Raw genomic sequence first — 16,923 nt, forward strand, 5'->3', positions numbered from 1 at the left:
AGAACAGTGAAGAGAGAGAGAGAGAGAGTGATATGGATGGATGGATAATGGATGAGCCGGTAGAGGAAGAGGCAGGGGGACCCCTGCTGGGAGACAGACAGCTTGCGCCAGCCGCCTGTCACTCAAACAGCAGGATCTCCACCCGCTATACGGCCCAGTGCAGAGCTGCCACAGTGGGGTGCAGCATATATCACTGGAACACACACACACACAGAGAGAGAGAGAGAGAGAGAGAGAGAGAGAGAGAGAGAGAGAGAGAGAGAGAGAGAGAGCGCGCTCAGGCAGCATGCTGCTTCTTGGCTGAGGCTTTTTTTTTTTTAACCTTACTATAGATATCCAGATTTTTTATGTCTTTATGTATTTGACAATGCAGCTCATGCACATTCACCTAATCCAATATTTTTGTGGTTCTTCTTTATTTAGAACGCTGTAACTCAAGCACCATAATATTTATTTAGTCTTATTCACAACTAAATTCTCCATTCTTACATTTGCTTCTCTGACCTTCCTCAGACCTTGGAAAATATTCATCATACTCAAGGAAAAATATCTGCTAATATGGTCTAACGTCCCTGCATTCTATTCCTGCGTGAGCATTTAAAAGGAAAAGAAACGGCTTTATAGGGTGGCTCATCTTTTACGCCGTAGGAGTTGGAGAACGGACACACACACAGTTGGCAGCACATCGCCCTCGTAATCGCTGCAATGTCTCTCACATAAATGGCAACTAAAAATATTGAATCTGCCAGTTGTCACTTGTCATTTTGGTGCTTGACATGAGAGTATTCACATATCACAGAAGGAAAACAACAGCATTCTACAGATGGAGAGTTCAATAGAACCAACTGAAGCACAGAGAAAAAGGGAATACAAAAAACAAGCCTTGTTTGCCACATTGTTTAACTAGATCCTAGTTTTGACGATAAATACACCTTTTATAACATCAGCAGTGAAGCAGGAAGAAAAGAGCAGCATATTTAGATAGCAGTTAATTAGATATGGCACATATATATTAGCCATTTTATCAGGTACACCTACCATATACGGTCATGTGAAAAAATAATAAAAATGGAAATTGTTTGCTTTTTTTTTGTAGCATATATGGACAAACATCTGATCCTCTTTGTAACAGTGCCTAATAATAAAGTTCATGCACTCTATCAAATGACACATAAAATTGACCTTTTGTTGTAATTTGTACAATTTAAATGAAAAAAAAACAAACAAACAAAAACAAAACAGATCAGTCACATGGAAAAAGTAAGTATACCCCTACATTTATCACACCTTCAAATCCATAAAATTAGAATCAGGTGTTCAAGATTGGGTGCCAGTGATTAGAAGCTGCTTAGGGAGTGCAGGTGGAACCTGTCTTATTTAAACCCCTCTCATATCTAGTGTCTGGTGTTCCCTTTGTTATTGAGGAGTGTGGTGTCATCATGCCAAGATCTAAAGAGTTCTGTAAGGCCTTCAGAAAAAAGGCTGGGGTGGCTTTGCGGCCTCAGGGACCGGACAGCTTGCATTCATTTATTAAACTATGCATTCTGAATCATATCAAAGAACGCTTGAAGATAATGTGAGGCCATCTGTCCAAAAGCTGAAGTTGAACCAAAAGTGGACCTTTCAACAGGATAATGATAAAGATGATCAAATGTTTCCTTGTGCAAATATGTAAAAAAAAAAAAAAACAAAAAAAAAAAAACAAGGAACAGTTTCCACGGGGTGTACATATTTTTTCACACGACTGTATTGGTACTTTGTCACGACTTGTTGCTATGCAGTGTGTTATCCCATCCCTGACACTATACATCAATGGAACCACCACAAAACCACTGCTGACCAGATAATATTTGGGAAGTGGTCTATTTTCAGAACTGCAGTGACACTGACATACAGTTGCGCATAGGAAGTACCATTACCGTAAGTATTTGGGCAGTGACACAATTTTGGTATTTTTGCGTCTGTACACCACTACAATGGAACAAAAGCGATGTGATTGAAGTGTAGACTTTCAGCTTTAATTCGATGGGCTTAACAAAAATATTACACTAATCTTTTAGGAATTACAGCCATTTTTTTTTGGAATGAAGGGAAGACAGTCCCTTCATTTTCACAGGCTCAAAATTAATGGGACAAACTAACAATTATAAATATAAGGATTATTTTAATACTTGGATGCAAATCCTTTGCAGTCAATGACTGCCTAAAGTCTGGAACCCATGGACATCACCAAATGCTGAATTTCCTCCCTTGAGATGTGTTGCAAGGCCTTTACTGCAGCCACTTTCAGTTGCTGCTTGTTTGTGGGTTTTTCTGCCTTCAGTTTTGTCTTCAGTAAGTGAAAAGCATGCTCAATTGGCTTGAGGTCAGGTGACTGACTCTGCCATTTAAGAACGTTCCATTTCTTTGCCTTAAGAAGCTCTTGGGTTGCGCTCGTGGTATGATTTGGGTCATTATCTACCTGTACTGTGAAGTGCCGTCCTATCAGTTTTGCAGCTTTTGACTTAATCTGAGCAGAAATTATAGCTCTATGCACTTCACAATTCATCCTGCTATTTCTATCAGAAGTCAGTAAACACCAGTGACCCAGTTCCACTGGCAGCCATACATGCCCATGCCATAACACCATGTTTGACAGATCAGGAGCCCTTCCTTTCCTTCTCCATACTATTCTCTTCCCATCATTCTGATACAAGTTAATCTTGGTTTCATCTGTCCAATGAATCTGGTTCCAGAACTGGGCAGGCTTTTAAAGATGTTTTCTAGCAACATCTACCTCCTCCAGAGTGTTCTTGACTTGGCAAGATGTTGCAAAGGATTCTATGATCATTCACTTCAGTTGTATTCCATGGTCTTTCGTGCATTCTTTATTTTAAAGAATGTACCAAATTTTTGATCTCTCTTATAGGTCTGTTTTGTTTTTTCAGAATAATGATGGCCTCCTTCACTTGCATCGACACATCTGTGTACCACATAGTGAAGCGTTCCCAGGAACAGCTACTAAATGCAAATTCAAGACTTGGAATCAACCTTTTATCGCATTCATGTTGGCAAGTGTTCAAATACTTCTGAGCCTGTGAAAATGGAGGCACTATGTAAAAAATTGCTGTGATTTATAAACAGTTAATGCAATATTTTTGTTAAACCCCCATGAATTAAAGCTGAAAGTCTACACTTCAATCACATCTTGTTTGTTTCATTTCAATTTTGGTGGTGTGCAGAGCCAACATTAAAAAAATGGTGTCACTGTCCAAATACTTTTGGATCCGATTATAGTAACATGTTAGCGAGAGCTGCATTGGTATAGTGTCACTGCAAAACCCACGGATCACCATCCAAAAATATCCAGACAGCAGCTGTTCTGTGGGTTAGTGTCTCTCACTTTACAACCACAAGGTTAACTAACAAGGTAGGCGTGGCTAAGGAAATAGCCAGTAAGATAATACAGTGCTTAAAATAATTCTACCATCACACAGTTTAGTGTGCATGCTGTAACTTTAAACACACTAATAAGCGAATGCGCACATAAACTGAACTGTATGAGAGTATGTGAGGATGCTTACGGGTATGTATGTGGCTGAGTGAATCAAAGACGTCGCCAGAGATTACTTCCTTGTTTTGACTGCGTGAGGCTGATTGCTAGTAGACCAGCGCAACATTTTTCCAACAGGTCTATAATTGAGTGCTATGACAATATTAGCATACATTTGTACTCAGAGACCCAAAGAAATTGTTTGCTCACTTCTTGAGCAGATCCAAAAGTATGCACAAGACATTTACTCTGCGATGACACCAGCTTTTCCCAGCTAATGTCAGTCTGAGCTGACTATGTAATCACAGTAAAACCACAGCTTTAGGAAAACACAAGGAAATTCCATCATATCTAGCCTCAGGAGATCAGGGATGGAGAAATGAGGGGTTAGTAAGTAGAGGAAGACATTATGTGATGAAAAAAAGTTAAGTATAATGACGAGAGGCTGAGGTAGGGCCGTCAGTGGACATACTGATATTTAACGTGTACTTCATCTTTGTAGATTGTTTAATGATGTCAGTAATGGGTAAAAGGGTTCATGGAACACAATGAAGCTCATATGGTAAAGTCTTTCCTTTATGAACAATCCCAGTTTAGTACTACAGATCATTCTGACCTCTCTCTCATCCTGGTGTAACCACTGTTTCGGGTCATCCTCTGTAGCCAAAAAGGCGATCAGGTCAAGCGCAGTAAGACGTGTCTGCCGTCGAGAGGACACAAATATCAGGACAGGCTTGGCAGGGGAATGGCTGCGGATGGCTAAAGAGGACAAATTTATAGAGGAAAGGATGAGTATGTGTGACACATTACATCACAGAAACAGTGATTAGAAATAAAGCTGATACTTTATTAGAAATGAATCATTTTATCCCTCGTTTTCTCCCTAATATGGTCACCTGTGATTTTCCCACCCACCAGCCAGCTCCCCCCATCATACAACAGCTACCGACCGAGGAGGGTTGATAATCCTCCAAGACATGTGAGCCAACCACTGCCAATCTTTTTGAGTTTCTGCTCCTGCAATTGGAGGAAAGCGCTACCCACCCTCTTCTGCATACATGAGCTTACAGATGCTCTCGATTGGCTAGTGCCACTGGGATTTACAGGGGAGATAGTGTATGACAAATTTTGCTCCCTTGGCTTACAGCCACGGATGACCGTGATGACATCAGGATTCAAACTGGCGATCTCCTAATGAACCTCCTAAACCTGATACTGCTATGTGTTTGTGTGTGACAGTTTGAGGGACTGCTGTACTGTACCTTGGAAGGTGGGTTTATTCATGCTGGCCATGCGAGGACAATAGTGTTGCCCAGGGAAGCCTTGTATGTGCACCTCCAATGGGACCGGACGAACTGAAGGCCGGAAATTAAACAATCCCACCTGAGGGAGTGACAGAGAAAGATGAGAGAGAAAGAGAGAAAGAAAGAAAGAGAGAGAGAGAGAGAGAGAGAGAGACGGAGTGAGCAGCTGGCTGTGTGCATGACCATGTGGCCCATCTGGGTAATTACAGCTCGTCATTGTCTCCTGTCCCAGAGTCCTGCTCTCCCACAAGTGGCACAGGCCTGGGTGCGTGTGCGCACATATTTAAAGGGCTGGATAATGGATTGGTCAGGTAATGCTGTGACCCAGTCCAAACAGCAGCAGGCAGATTTATAGAGCGCCTTTGCCCCCCTCCTGCCACTAACTGTCAAACAACGTTTACATAACTACTGCTGCCTGCCCTGGCTCACCCAGAGTCCTGATACATTAGGTTGTGAATTCGGAAATGCACACACGAGCGCCTGCATGCACACACAGTTTGTGGTGAAAGCCGGACATGAACAACTGTTTGAACACTATGGAGGGTTGCTAACACTATATTAACACCATGGAGTTGGTGTGTCAATCAAAAACTTAAAAATAAATAAATAAATAAAATAAAAAATTGCACAGACTGTTTTCCCATAAACAAGAACACTTAATTACAAACTTTTAGGCTTTCCTATTTGTATTAGTCTTGTGTGAAGAAAGAACAAGTGCAGAAATACAGCCCTTTCATTAATGGACAGAGTAAAACAAAGGCAATGAATGGATGTGTTACTTGCTCTAGAGAGCTCACCTGTCCGATGCCCAGCCAGTCTGCGAGGTCTCGCGCGTTGGCGAGTGCTGTGGAGAGCCCAACCACTCGCACAGTCTTAGAGGTGTGGGACGAGATGAAATTTGTCCTAGATACAATGACCTCCAGAACAGGCCCTCTGTCCTCCCCTATGCAAAAACCGGATGTACACTTAAATTTTTTTTATTTTTTTTTTTTTTAAACTATGTGGGTTTGAAGCGTGCTTGTATTAAATCGAGTGCAAAAGTGTCGTAGATAAAATTCACAAACAGAAAACGTTTATATTGATACCGCAACAGATTTTTTAAATTACATTCTAAAAGCTATGGAGCAGAAGGTTGTCAGATCTGTGTGTGTATTTACCAAGCAGGTGGATTTCATCAATAATAAGGATGGCCACTTTCTGTACATAGCTGCGATTCTGCCAGCTGCGGCTAACTCCATCCCACTTCTCTGGAGTGGTGACAATCAAATCAGCCTGAGCTATGGCCCGCATGTCCGGAGTCACATCGCCTGTCAGCTCTACCACCCTACAGAGAGGCAGAGGGAGACCAGAAAAAAACCCCAGACAGACAGACACAGAAGAGATGAATTAAGAGGAGAACGATCAGCAGGCATGTTGGTCTATGGACAGCTGTGTCACAACTCACTTCCGCCCAAGCTTCTCCTCGATCCTGACTTTCCAGTCTTCAATCCTCTCCCTGACCAGTGCTTTCAGTGGAGCAATGTAGACCGCCTATAAAAACACAGGTGTATGGCAAAAGCATCAGGTCAAAACCAGCAACTTCCACAATATGCATCATGACATACAGTAGACATGATATCATGATACTTACACACCCAGTGTCAGTCAAAAGTTTTGAAACACCCTGTGTTAATATTTTTTGTTAAATTTCAAGAAATTGATTCAAGTTAAATAGTGTAGAATTAGAAAATATAATTAAGAAATAGGAATAAGTGAACTAGTAAATGTAACTTTTTATCAACTGGAAAAGGCTGATGTGAATCACCCTAACTAGGCACCTGTAGCACAAGATACATCTGTCTGACAGTTGATAATAACACTAATATAAGTTGTAAGACAAATGAAGACACCGATCAGTCATACCTTAAAAACCACTGACAGGTGAAGTGAATAACACTGATTATATCCTTACAATAGCACCTGTCAAGGGGTGGGATATATTAGGCAGCAAGTGAACAGTCAGTTCTCGAAGTTGATGTGTTGGAAGCAGGAAAAATGGGCAAGCGTAAGGATCTGAGTGACTTTGACAAGGGCCAGATTGTGATGGCTAGAGGACAGGGTCAGAGCATCTCCAAAACAGCAGCTCTTGTGGGGTGTTACCGGTATGCAGTGGTTAGTACCTACCAAAAGTGGTGCAAGGAAGGACAACCAGTGAACCGGCGACAGGCCGGCCAAGGCTCATTGATGCTTGTGGGAAGCAAAGGCTAGCCCATTTAATCCAATCACACAGAAGAGTTACTATAGCACAAATTGCTGAAAATGTTCATGCTGGCTGTGATAGAAAAGTGTCAGAACACACAGTACATCACAGCTTATTGTGTAGCTGAAGACTGGTCAGAGTGCTCTTGATGACTCCTGTCCACTGCCGAAAGTGCCTACAAACCTGTGCTTGCTTATCTAAGTATGTATTCTAACAATAAACCTTAGTGGCTGTCAGACTTTTTTTTTTCTTGGAATAAATTTGCTTCAGTTAAAGTAACCCATTACCAAGACGGGATTCTGTCATACAATACTGATGGGTTTAAATCACACATTATCCTCAAGGATGGCTAAACCTAGAAGACAAAATTGTGCTGACAATTAGCAAACAAGGTTGTTTTGACATTGGTGATATGTAAATCACACGTGTTGATATATGCGTGTGATCTGGAAATATCGCTCTCATATTTTAAGTGTAATATTAATCCTTGGAGACATATTTCATAACTTTAAAATATATATATATATATATATATATATATATATATATATATATATATTTAAAACTTTTATAACCACTTTAACCAACTGGTCGATAATTCTGGTGCTGACACACTCGGAAACATAGACGGGCGCCAAATGAAAGGAATCTACAGTACAGGAAACACAGACCTTAGCCGTAGGGTAATTGTTGAAAACTCTGAAGATAGCCATCTCTGCTGCGATGGTTTTTCCTGAGCCGGTTGGTGCTCCGAGCAGCACGTTGGTGTCAGTGTGGTAGAGCGTGTGGAAGATTTGCGTCTGAATGGGATTGTAATGGGTGAACTTATACAGACTCTCATACTCCCTGTTGCCCAACGCTGTCACGGGCAATGGCTGTAGGTCCAGGAGCTCTGTACAGACCAGTGTATAGAAGAACAAAATGATTCCAAACATTAATGATGAAAAATAAAGGCCAAGGTTTGGTGAATATAAAAATGTACGTTTAATATTTGTATCTGTTCCTTTCATTGCTTAACTCTATCAATGTGTGTATCTTTGCATCTATATGATACACACCTGTGTGTGGGGGGTGTCTTTCAGGTAGAATGAGGTGCTGGAAATTGATGACACACACGGCCTCAGAGCCCAGCCAGCGGTCTGACACAGCACGGATGTAGTACTGTGATGGCATGGGCTCAAAGATCGGGATGGTGAACACCACCTGCTGAGGCTCCTCACTCACCACCTGAGAGAGAAAGAGAGAAAGAGAAATGAGAACTGTATATGTCACTTAAGCGTTGCATGTATTTGGGCTGTGAAAATGAGGGCTGCATCATTAAGGTAATGTTATTGGCAATATTAGAGACAATATTATTCTGCGATAACAATGATTATATAAAACTCTCATAAGAAATTACATAAATCCCCCCCCCCAAAACTCATCTACAAATATCTATTTCATGCTATACCTACCCTGACTGTCACTAAAATTCATATTCCAAAATTACAAAATAAAATGCACTTAAGCTTTAACAATTCAAATCCATTTCAATTAATTTTTACAAATTGAAATCTGGATGTAGATTTAGATCCCTAATGCAAGGCAGAGGTGAGCGTGGCAAGGAAAAACTCCCTGAGACAACATGAGGAAGAACCTCGAGAGGAAGCAGAAGCGAAAGGGAACCCGACCTCTTCTAGGTGAGTCCAGAATGTGGGATTATAAATCATTAGAGTATCCCTGCATTTCATGTTATGTCACGCACTATAATCACTGCCATTTTGAAGACCGAATAGGAAACCGACTGCATCGATGTTATCGTGTCTGTGCTTCATTAAAATGTTCAGGTTTTCATTTATACTGATAATCAACTCCCCAAATACAACTGTCTATGGCCAGGAAAACGAAACTACAAATTCCTACTTGGTAACAAAGGGTAATCTTCTCATTACGAGTTCCTCTGAGTTCAGGGAGTGATGTCAAAAAAATCTAGCTGCGCACAGCATTAGATGTAAACAAAGTAGCACTTCTTAGCTGTAAATGAGTTAATGAGGTATATACATAAGTATTTGCTTTAGATCAGTCAACATGCAGACATATTTGCTTGTTTAGTTTAGTGATTTATAAAGCACATTTAAAACAACAGCTGTTGAAACCAAAGTGTTGTACAAGAAATATAAACAAATAAATCTATACCACTGACAGGACAGATCACTGTTCTGAGGTGGAAAATATTCCTCACTCATCACAGTTAGCTGGCTAGCTGCGTGGTAACAAAATACAAACATGGAGATGTCCACGTTTTTCCCTCCACTTTCTACCTTGAAAAATTGTCATTCCAAGCTCCGACTTCCCACTTCCAAGGTAAGTCGAATGCACCATATTTGATGTTCAACTTTGTTCAACCATGACCATTTATTCTCTATTAGAGTAAAGTGAGTCATTTTAGCCAACTTTCACCACTAACATGGTGTTATGTAGCAAAGCCAGAAATCTGGTCACAAATATAATGACCACGAGAGAGAAACCATGTTACTGAAACGTTAGCATACAGCTGTGGAGGAGGAAAAGAAAATAGTATGATGTGTGAATAATGTGATGTGAATAAGAGTCCTGGGATAAGCATGTACAGTCTTTATGATTACAGCAGCTGTTCGTAGAAGGTACGCGTCTACAGAATCCAGGCGGGATTTAAAACTGGGCAGAAGTGGCTCAGCTGAGAGGTTGAAGTGTCAGCTAGTTTGGATAAAAGCATTCGCTGAACGAGTAAAGAGTAAAATATAAACCTAGATGACATTGTGAAGACCTACCTGTTTCTTCTGAAGGAGGAAATACTCTGTGTGATAAATGTGATCGTTGATAGGGTCCTCCACCCACAGCCACCACGGTTCTCCAACAGAGCCGTGCACCTGAGGGACGAACAAATAAACAGGCCGTTAACTTTGGAAAAATGTCAGAAATCTGATCATGTTCTTTGTTTCACTGGAGGCCAAGAGCATTTCTGCAGAAAGAGTTAAGTGTGACTGTGTGTGCTGTCTCTCTGCAGTTGTCGCTAACGTGAGCCGAGTGAAAACACTATTGTCTACATACACAACCTTGTAATCAGTTTGTGGATGATGTCCATCCATTTGGGAAGAATTACAAGCCTCTGCAAAAACACTTTTATTAGAATCCCAGAGTACACGCAGCAAACCGAGCGCTTTGTGTCTGAAGAGGTTTGCAGAGCTGCTGTGTGTACGTTTGCACTGGGATCACCGCTAAGCTTGGGGTGTTCTGTTACAACTCTCCCAAAAGCCAAGCATGCACCGCTAATCGGACACAAGCGTTCATCTTCCTGATTCGGTCGTCCCGTCTCAATGGTGCTACAAAGGCCTCCGATCCCAGCTGGGGCTCGGCTACAGCTCAACAGTAATCTGGTCCTAATCCTCTCCTGGGCCTTTCTATCAGTTCTTGCTCTGAGACAGTATAAGTCATGTTGAAAATAAGCAGGTATGGCCATGGCATGGGGTTAAGTTATGGTGATTGATTAGACAGATCCGAATTGCTTAATCTGAAAATTTCAGTGCTAGCATGAAAGACGGACAGAACTAGCGGTTTGCGTATGCTCGCTTGGAAAATGTCAGAAGAGTTTAGAAACATGACGTAAATCGACTTCCGAGTTAACGGAGTTGTGTTCTTGGGCTGAAAATTAAAAAAGAGAGAAAATAAGATCTACGACAGCGCTATTACGGCGTCTGAATGGGGTCAGAAGGAAAGTTTGTGTGTGAAAGCGAGTGTGAAAAAGACTCATGAGACTCTGAACTCACAGGAGAAGTGAAGTCCTGAGCAGCTGCTACTTAATGAAGTGTGTGTGTTTTCAAAAGCAACAGACTTGCTGCAGTGGGATTCACACATTTGTCTGGAGTCGGCCAAGAGCAGAGAGTTCAGACAGACAGTTCACACGCGCATGCTGTTCCCTTCGAGTCGCTTTTGCATTATAGAGCTACCGTTACCACAGCCATGTCAACCATCACACCGGTTCTGATTAACGGCCGTTAGAGAAGGGAGTTAGAACTAAGCAAGAGAGAAGCACAGTGTAGAAGTTAAAAATAAAATAGAGTAATGATGCAAAAAGTAAGCAATGCCCCAGTAAAATAAGGAATATAAGGAATTTGGGAAAAAAATGGCAAGCTCCTCAGAATCTTGTGAATCTTGCGATTGCAAAATCCTGGAGGGACTGATATGACGAGTGTTGTGTTATAGATAAACAGTCAGTGGCGCGTGGTGTGACGCGTGGAATTGTTGAAAATTTAACATACTATATCTTACGTTATAGTAGCCATAAGCAGTCATGCCATCATCAGCCTCACTTTACTTTTCCTCTTTTGAAGTGAATAAGACAAATAAGACACAGCTTGTCATGGTACTGAGAACCTGGAAAACACAACGTACTCGGTCCTGTAGGCTTTCCAGTGGTGGAAAACTTTGTGACTTCTTCCGGAAATGTAAATAAACATATCCTTTCAGAAAGCATTACTTTATCAAAGATTATACTGTTTCAAAAAAAAAAAATAAAAAATTCTTATATGTTATTATGTGCTTATATTATGTGAAGCTTCTGCCACACAAATCCCTACAAATTGAGAAGTTAGTATAAAAAAAATTATAATATATTAGAATAAGCACATTCAGCCATGCTGTCTAATCTCCTGTAACACTTTCAATTCCACCAGATGATCTTGTATTTGTGATACAGTGGCACTATATGTTTTATTTTATTTAAACATCAATTATCGTGATGTTATCGATTATCCATAGATCTACCATACTGCCCAGCCTTAATGCAAAGACTCAGAGAGAAAATAAATAAATATAAAATATTTATTTATTTACACAAATAAATTTATTTACAGTGAATAAAGTAAAATGCAGAGAGATTTAACAGAGAAAGAGCCATCATGCTTGTGTGCTGCCAGTGAGGAGGGAAAAATCAGAGAGAGGGACTGAAGCAGAGCCCAGATGCTGGCCATCAAGCTGAAGAAAGCTTCTACAAGCTGGAGGAGTGAGACTACAGCACAAGGAGAACACACAGGGTCCATCTGGGGCTCACGACTTCCCTCCCTCCCACCACCTCCTTTTCCCCCCTCCTTTCCCACTCCACAGAACAATAGCAGCAGGTTTCAGCCATTCAAGCCCCTGTGATCTTACACACAGGAGAGGAACGGACAGATTAAGCTTCTCTTAAACTTCTCTAAGCCAGGATGCGTGTGTGTCTGTGTGCGTGCGTTTGTTTATGCCTGCATGTCATTTTCAAGAATGCTTAAAATGTTTCAACATTTTGTACCTGGATTTTTGTGAGTACACACAGTACACACTTCAAAGACAAAAGGAGCCATTATTTTTCATCTGGGCTGTGGTTGCTATAGTTACCTGGTCATTCCACCTGAAGTCGGGGGTGATGGTGAGACGCACGCGCAGGACGGTTCGTGTGATTGGCTGAATGGTAGCTTCCATCAGTATTGCAGGAATCTGGTGGACACACTGCTTCACCTTCAAGCCTATATTCACGTGGTGTAACATGTGACCTGCAGCCATAAACACACGGCAGCTCTTCAGGTCTTTCCTCTACACTTTATAATGCTTTTATTTGAAACAGCACAGGTCAGAAATGTTCAAGCACATGTTTAAGGCTGGTTTCACACTTGTCCCCAACATTCAAGGATCATTGTTTTCACACAAACAAATTCCTCCTGAACTGCGGATTGAATGAACGTTTATAAGACGCTGCTGCTGTGTGTGAAATCCTTGCAAAAAGAGTGCTAATTACTGTGTATTTACATTGTGTTTATGTATTTAATGAGTATTTCTTATCATTAGCTTAACAACACTTCAGTCAAAGTTGCTTGCTTAGACACAAAAATATACATATATTTTTTTTATGAGCCACTTGACGTAAATCTCCTTTTTTTCCCCTCCATATATGCGCCAAAAAGGCATTGATCCCCCCCCGAGGACCGCACAATGCCCCTGCACAACATTGTGAATTGATGACTTGAACCAATCACACACTTCGATGCCCAGCCCTGAGAGTGAATCACTTTCACACACATGCTGCTGGCCTAACCAGAGTTCACTTCAAGTGAATCCCAGAGCAACATTTTCAAATGAAGCTGGGATCACTTCTCCAACTGCACCTGTGTCCCAAAGCATCTTTGATGCTCACAAAAGTAGGGTTCAGGACGGGAAAAAAAAGTGTGAAAAATCCCCAAGTGCACCCAGATCGTACAAAATCAGTGAGCCCACTTACCTATCTCGTCTTTGCGCATATCTTTAAGCTTGTCCACAGTGAGATTCTTGTCCTCCAGCCTGGACAGCACAGTGGGAGGCAGTGTGGCGAACTGACGCAGGGGGTGTGCCCATCCCCACAGGCGCTTATCAATTACCTTACAGAGATTGAGCAGCCTGTACGTCATGGCTGGCCAGCGCTTCCTCAGAGCGATCTCAAACAGAGCCCTCATGATACGTGCAGCATTCTAAACACAACACAATTCTTTTACTACATAAGGCAATTTTATAGACAAATGAACTACGCACATGTTTGGTCAAACAGTGCATAATAAGGGTTTGAGTCCTGAACCTTTTCATGAAACTTTAGGTCTTTAGCAATCCAACATACAGTACAACCAATGATGCCAAACGTTTTTTTGTTGTTGTAATGAGCCAGATTATGTAGAAGGTTCATTACGATGATGTGTCTGGTCTGATAGAAAGCGTAAAGCTCAGTGGTTAAGATGTTGGACTACTGATCGGAAGGCCATGAGTTCAAACCCCAGCGTTGCCAAGCTGCCACTGCTGGGCCCTTGAGCAAGTCCCTTAACCCTCGACTACTCAGTTGTAGAAATGAAATAATGATGAGGACGTCTGCCAAATGCCATAAATGCAAACGACCAGAATGCGCTTTGATCGACAGGCCAGCTGTTGCGTGTGGGTGAGCATGTGTGTTGGGGGTCCAGATGTTCATCCTGCTTAAGGTTCCACCAAACGTTTTTAGCATTCGCTAAAATGATAAGAACGTCAAACACTCAAAGGAAAGCCTGCCATGATCTTTATATAACCCTGGATAGTAATGTCAGAGATTTTGAATTTGAGCAATCCTAAATTTGGTGTGATGTGCTTGCAATAACTCATCTGAGATCATACAGTTTATAAGAATGTTTAGACTGAAGCTGTGAGAAAAAAAAACCTCAACAACCTTGCAAAAGCATTTATTATCTGGATTTCTGCATGAAAAATGCCATCTCATAACCACTACTTAACATCTCTTTTAAGCTTCGATGTTTAACGCTGCTGTTTGAGAATATCTGTGTTCATGCCTATAATATGAAAACACTTAACCATAGAGGAAAGGTTATCAAAGAGCGGGGAAAAAAAAACACGGAAGGACTTGCAGAACAACATTATGGGAACATTTCTACAGCAGTTGGTGTTTTGTGAGATGAGGAACAGAAAGCGTTCCGTCAAACTGGGGCCAATACAGGAAGTTTCTCTAATTCCACAGCATTAGAGTTCAATTACCATTCCATCAATGACTCTGTCTATTCATTGTGCAGAAATGTCTGTTCAAAAAGTCAAGGCACTATATATGTGTTAAACGTGACTGTCTATTTATTACTGTACCTCACAACTCACATTTAGGAGCTATTTCATTCACTGATTGAAATAGTGCTCAAGTTTTTTTTGCTTTTAACATTGCTTTTAACAAATGTATCTTTTTTTTTTTGCCCACGTGGATGTAGTGGGTGCAATCACAAGCAGGAACATCAGGGAGGACCTGGATTTAAAATGAGATATGTTTTAGTCAACAGTGACGGCTTTTGCAGGATCCCCGGCTGTTTGTCTGAAATCGGCCGAATTAGGAGCAAAGAGGGAATTAGCTCGAACTATTTCAACTATTTGGCCACATGGAACCAGTTAGGGCAGAAAAGAGCTAGAGCGATGGCTTCAGCAGAGGATGTGAAGATGTAGAATGGGAAGCAGACACGCTACACAAAGGTCTCTCGATCACTGCTAATGCACACTACCAGTCAACAGGAGACACTCCACTGAAATGTTTCTCATGATCTTAAAAACCTCTTGATCTGAAGGTGTACGATTCAATGTCTGAAATCGGTGTCGTAGACAAAAATAGAATCCTGCCAACATCATTTCGTTCATTAGAAAACTACCATTTTTATAACCGGACGACTCGGAGTGAAATATTCTGAAAAGCAGCCAATAAGTGTCCAGCGTAGGTGGGAACTCCTTTAATAGTGTTTAAAAAGCATCTCAGGGGAATTCCTCAAGAAACTGGTTGAGAAAATGCCACGAATACATTTCTGGAAATTCTAGGCAAAAAGCTTGTCTACTTTGAAGATGCGAAAATATTAAATTATTTCGATTTTTTTATCACAACATAATTCCCATAGTTACGTTTATGTTACTCCAGAGTTTTGATGACTTTATTATTATTCTAAAATGTGGGGGGAAAAAATAAAAATAAAGAATGAGTGTGTCTAAGCTTTTGACTGGTAGTGTGTATTGTAAAGATAATAATACATTGTTGTGACAGGTTGTGTGCTATACAACAATCTTACAAAACAAATAAGCAAAATCCCTGCCTTTAAAAATGCTTTTCTCTTATTTAGCCAGTGAGGTGTGTGGTGTTAGGGATTAAACATTACCGCAAACATTAAAACCTTACTCTGACCAAGAATTGATCACGTTTATCCATTCATTCATCTTCAGTAAAACACTGAACGTGAGGCGGAAATACACCCTGGATGGGAACCAGTCGTTCACAGGGCATTGTTCACACACACACACACACACTTACATGCTCATTCACACCTAGGGACAACTTTGCGTAGGAAATCTACTTATCTCCAGTAACATTTAACAGATTATTACATGGATAATCCAGTGTTTTTTTTTAGTCAGATTCACTTATCCCAGCTCCATCAGATTACTGGGATTATAAATGTGAAATATGGGTTCCCAATAAAGGTAAAAACGGGATTGATCAAAATAATATACTCAAACATGCCCCAGAAGCTGTTCAGTTTATGTCAGAAATGTCTGGCATGCAAGGATCTGTGTGTGTGTAGGAATGTGTGTGTATGAGTGTGTGTGTGTGTTACCTGGGCCACATAAGACAGGTCAGAGATGAGGGAGAAGCTGTCCACCTCGCCGCGGCCAATGTAGGTCTGCAGCAGTATGTTGATCTTGCCGTAGCCATTCTCTACTCCACCAGCTGCTGGCAGTTCACAAAAGCAACTCAACAACTTCTCCAGTTCCTCCAGTTCCTCGTCTCGGACCTGCACACAGCACAACGCCGTCAGCCACAACACTTCACACGCTTTCACGTGAGGGCACGTAAGGCACGAGTGAAAGCTGCACTTCGGGCACGTTCTCTTAAATCAAATCCCTCCGGCTACAAGTGCAACGTGGCCTCTTACCTTAACCTGCTCAAATTCCTCTGCTTTAGATACAATACTCAGGATGTCGGCTTCGGTTTTCTGAGCGTCGAACAGGTCGTTGAACGTCTGGAAAACATTTCCCAATCAATAAGCGATTGTAAAAAAAAACATGCTATAATTTCATAAAAGTAGCAGAATGACAGTAAAATATCAGTAAACAAGAAAAATTTTATGCAGCAAGGATCTCTCCATTGCCAATAGCTTCCTTCTTGTTTAAAGCATATTTTTAGGCATACAAATTTGCATCAAGAAGGACTAGACTTGTTGGCGTGATGGAAGGCATTCCCATCCATGACATTGAGTTGAATTGTTAAATACTTGTTTTCATTATAAAAAAAATTAATAAAGAAATGGCCACAAAACTGCATAGCTTTC

At 41.1% G+C, this 16,923-nt stretch overlaps 1 protein-coding gene across 1 annotated transcript in view; it reads right to left on the reverse strand.

Annotated features, from left to right (window-relative positions):
• Positions 1–16,923, reverse strand: part of ascc3 (activating signal cointegrator 1 complex subunit 3) — a 176,134-nt gene that overhangs the window by 28,652 nt on the left and 130,559 nt on the right. The window contains exons 19-30 of the mRNA XM_053631683.1: positions 16,528–16,614; positions 16,210–16,386; positions 13,341–13,566; positions 12,464–12,618; positions 9,865–9,963; positions 8,134–8,302; positions 7,747–7,967; positions 6,281–6,366; positions 5,994–6,160; positions 5,634–5,779; positions 4,795–4,915; positions 4,149–4,291 (exon numbers count right to left, since the gene is read on the reverse strand). Of these exons, the coding sequence (XP_053487658.1) occupies positions 4,149–4,291; positions 4,795–4,915; positions 5,634–5,779; positions 5,994–6,160; positions 6,281–6,366; positions 7,747–7,967; positions 8,134–8,302; positions 9,865–9,963; positions 12,464–12,618; positions 13,341–13,566; positions 16,210–16,386; positions 16,528–16,614 (1,797 nt within the window). The remainder of the gene's footprint in view (positions 1–4,148; positions 4,292–4,794; positions 4,916–5,633; positions 5,780–5,993; positions 6,161–6,280; positions 6,367–7,746; positions 7,968–8,133; positions 8,303–9,864; positions 9,964–12,463; positions 12,619–13,340; positions 13,567–16,209; positions 16,387–16,527; positions 16,615–16,923) is intronic.

The sequence above is a fragment of the Ictalurus furcatus genome, chromosome 1 (assembly GCF_023375685.1).
Source record: "Ictalurus furcatus strain D&B chromosome 1, Billie_1.0, whole genome shotgun sequence".
Classification (NCBI taxonomy): domain Eukaryota; kingdom Metazoa; phylum Chordata; class Actinopteri; order Siluriformes; family Ictaluridae; genus Ictalurus; species Ictalurus furcatus.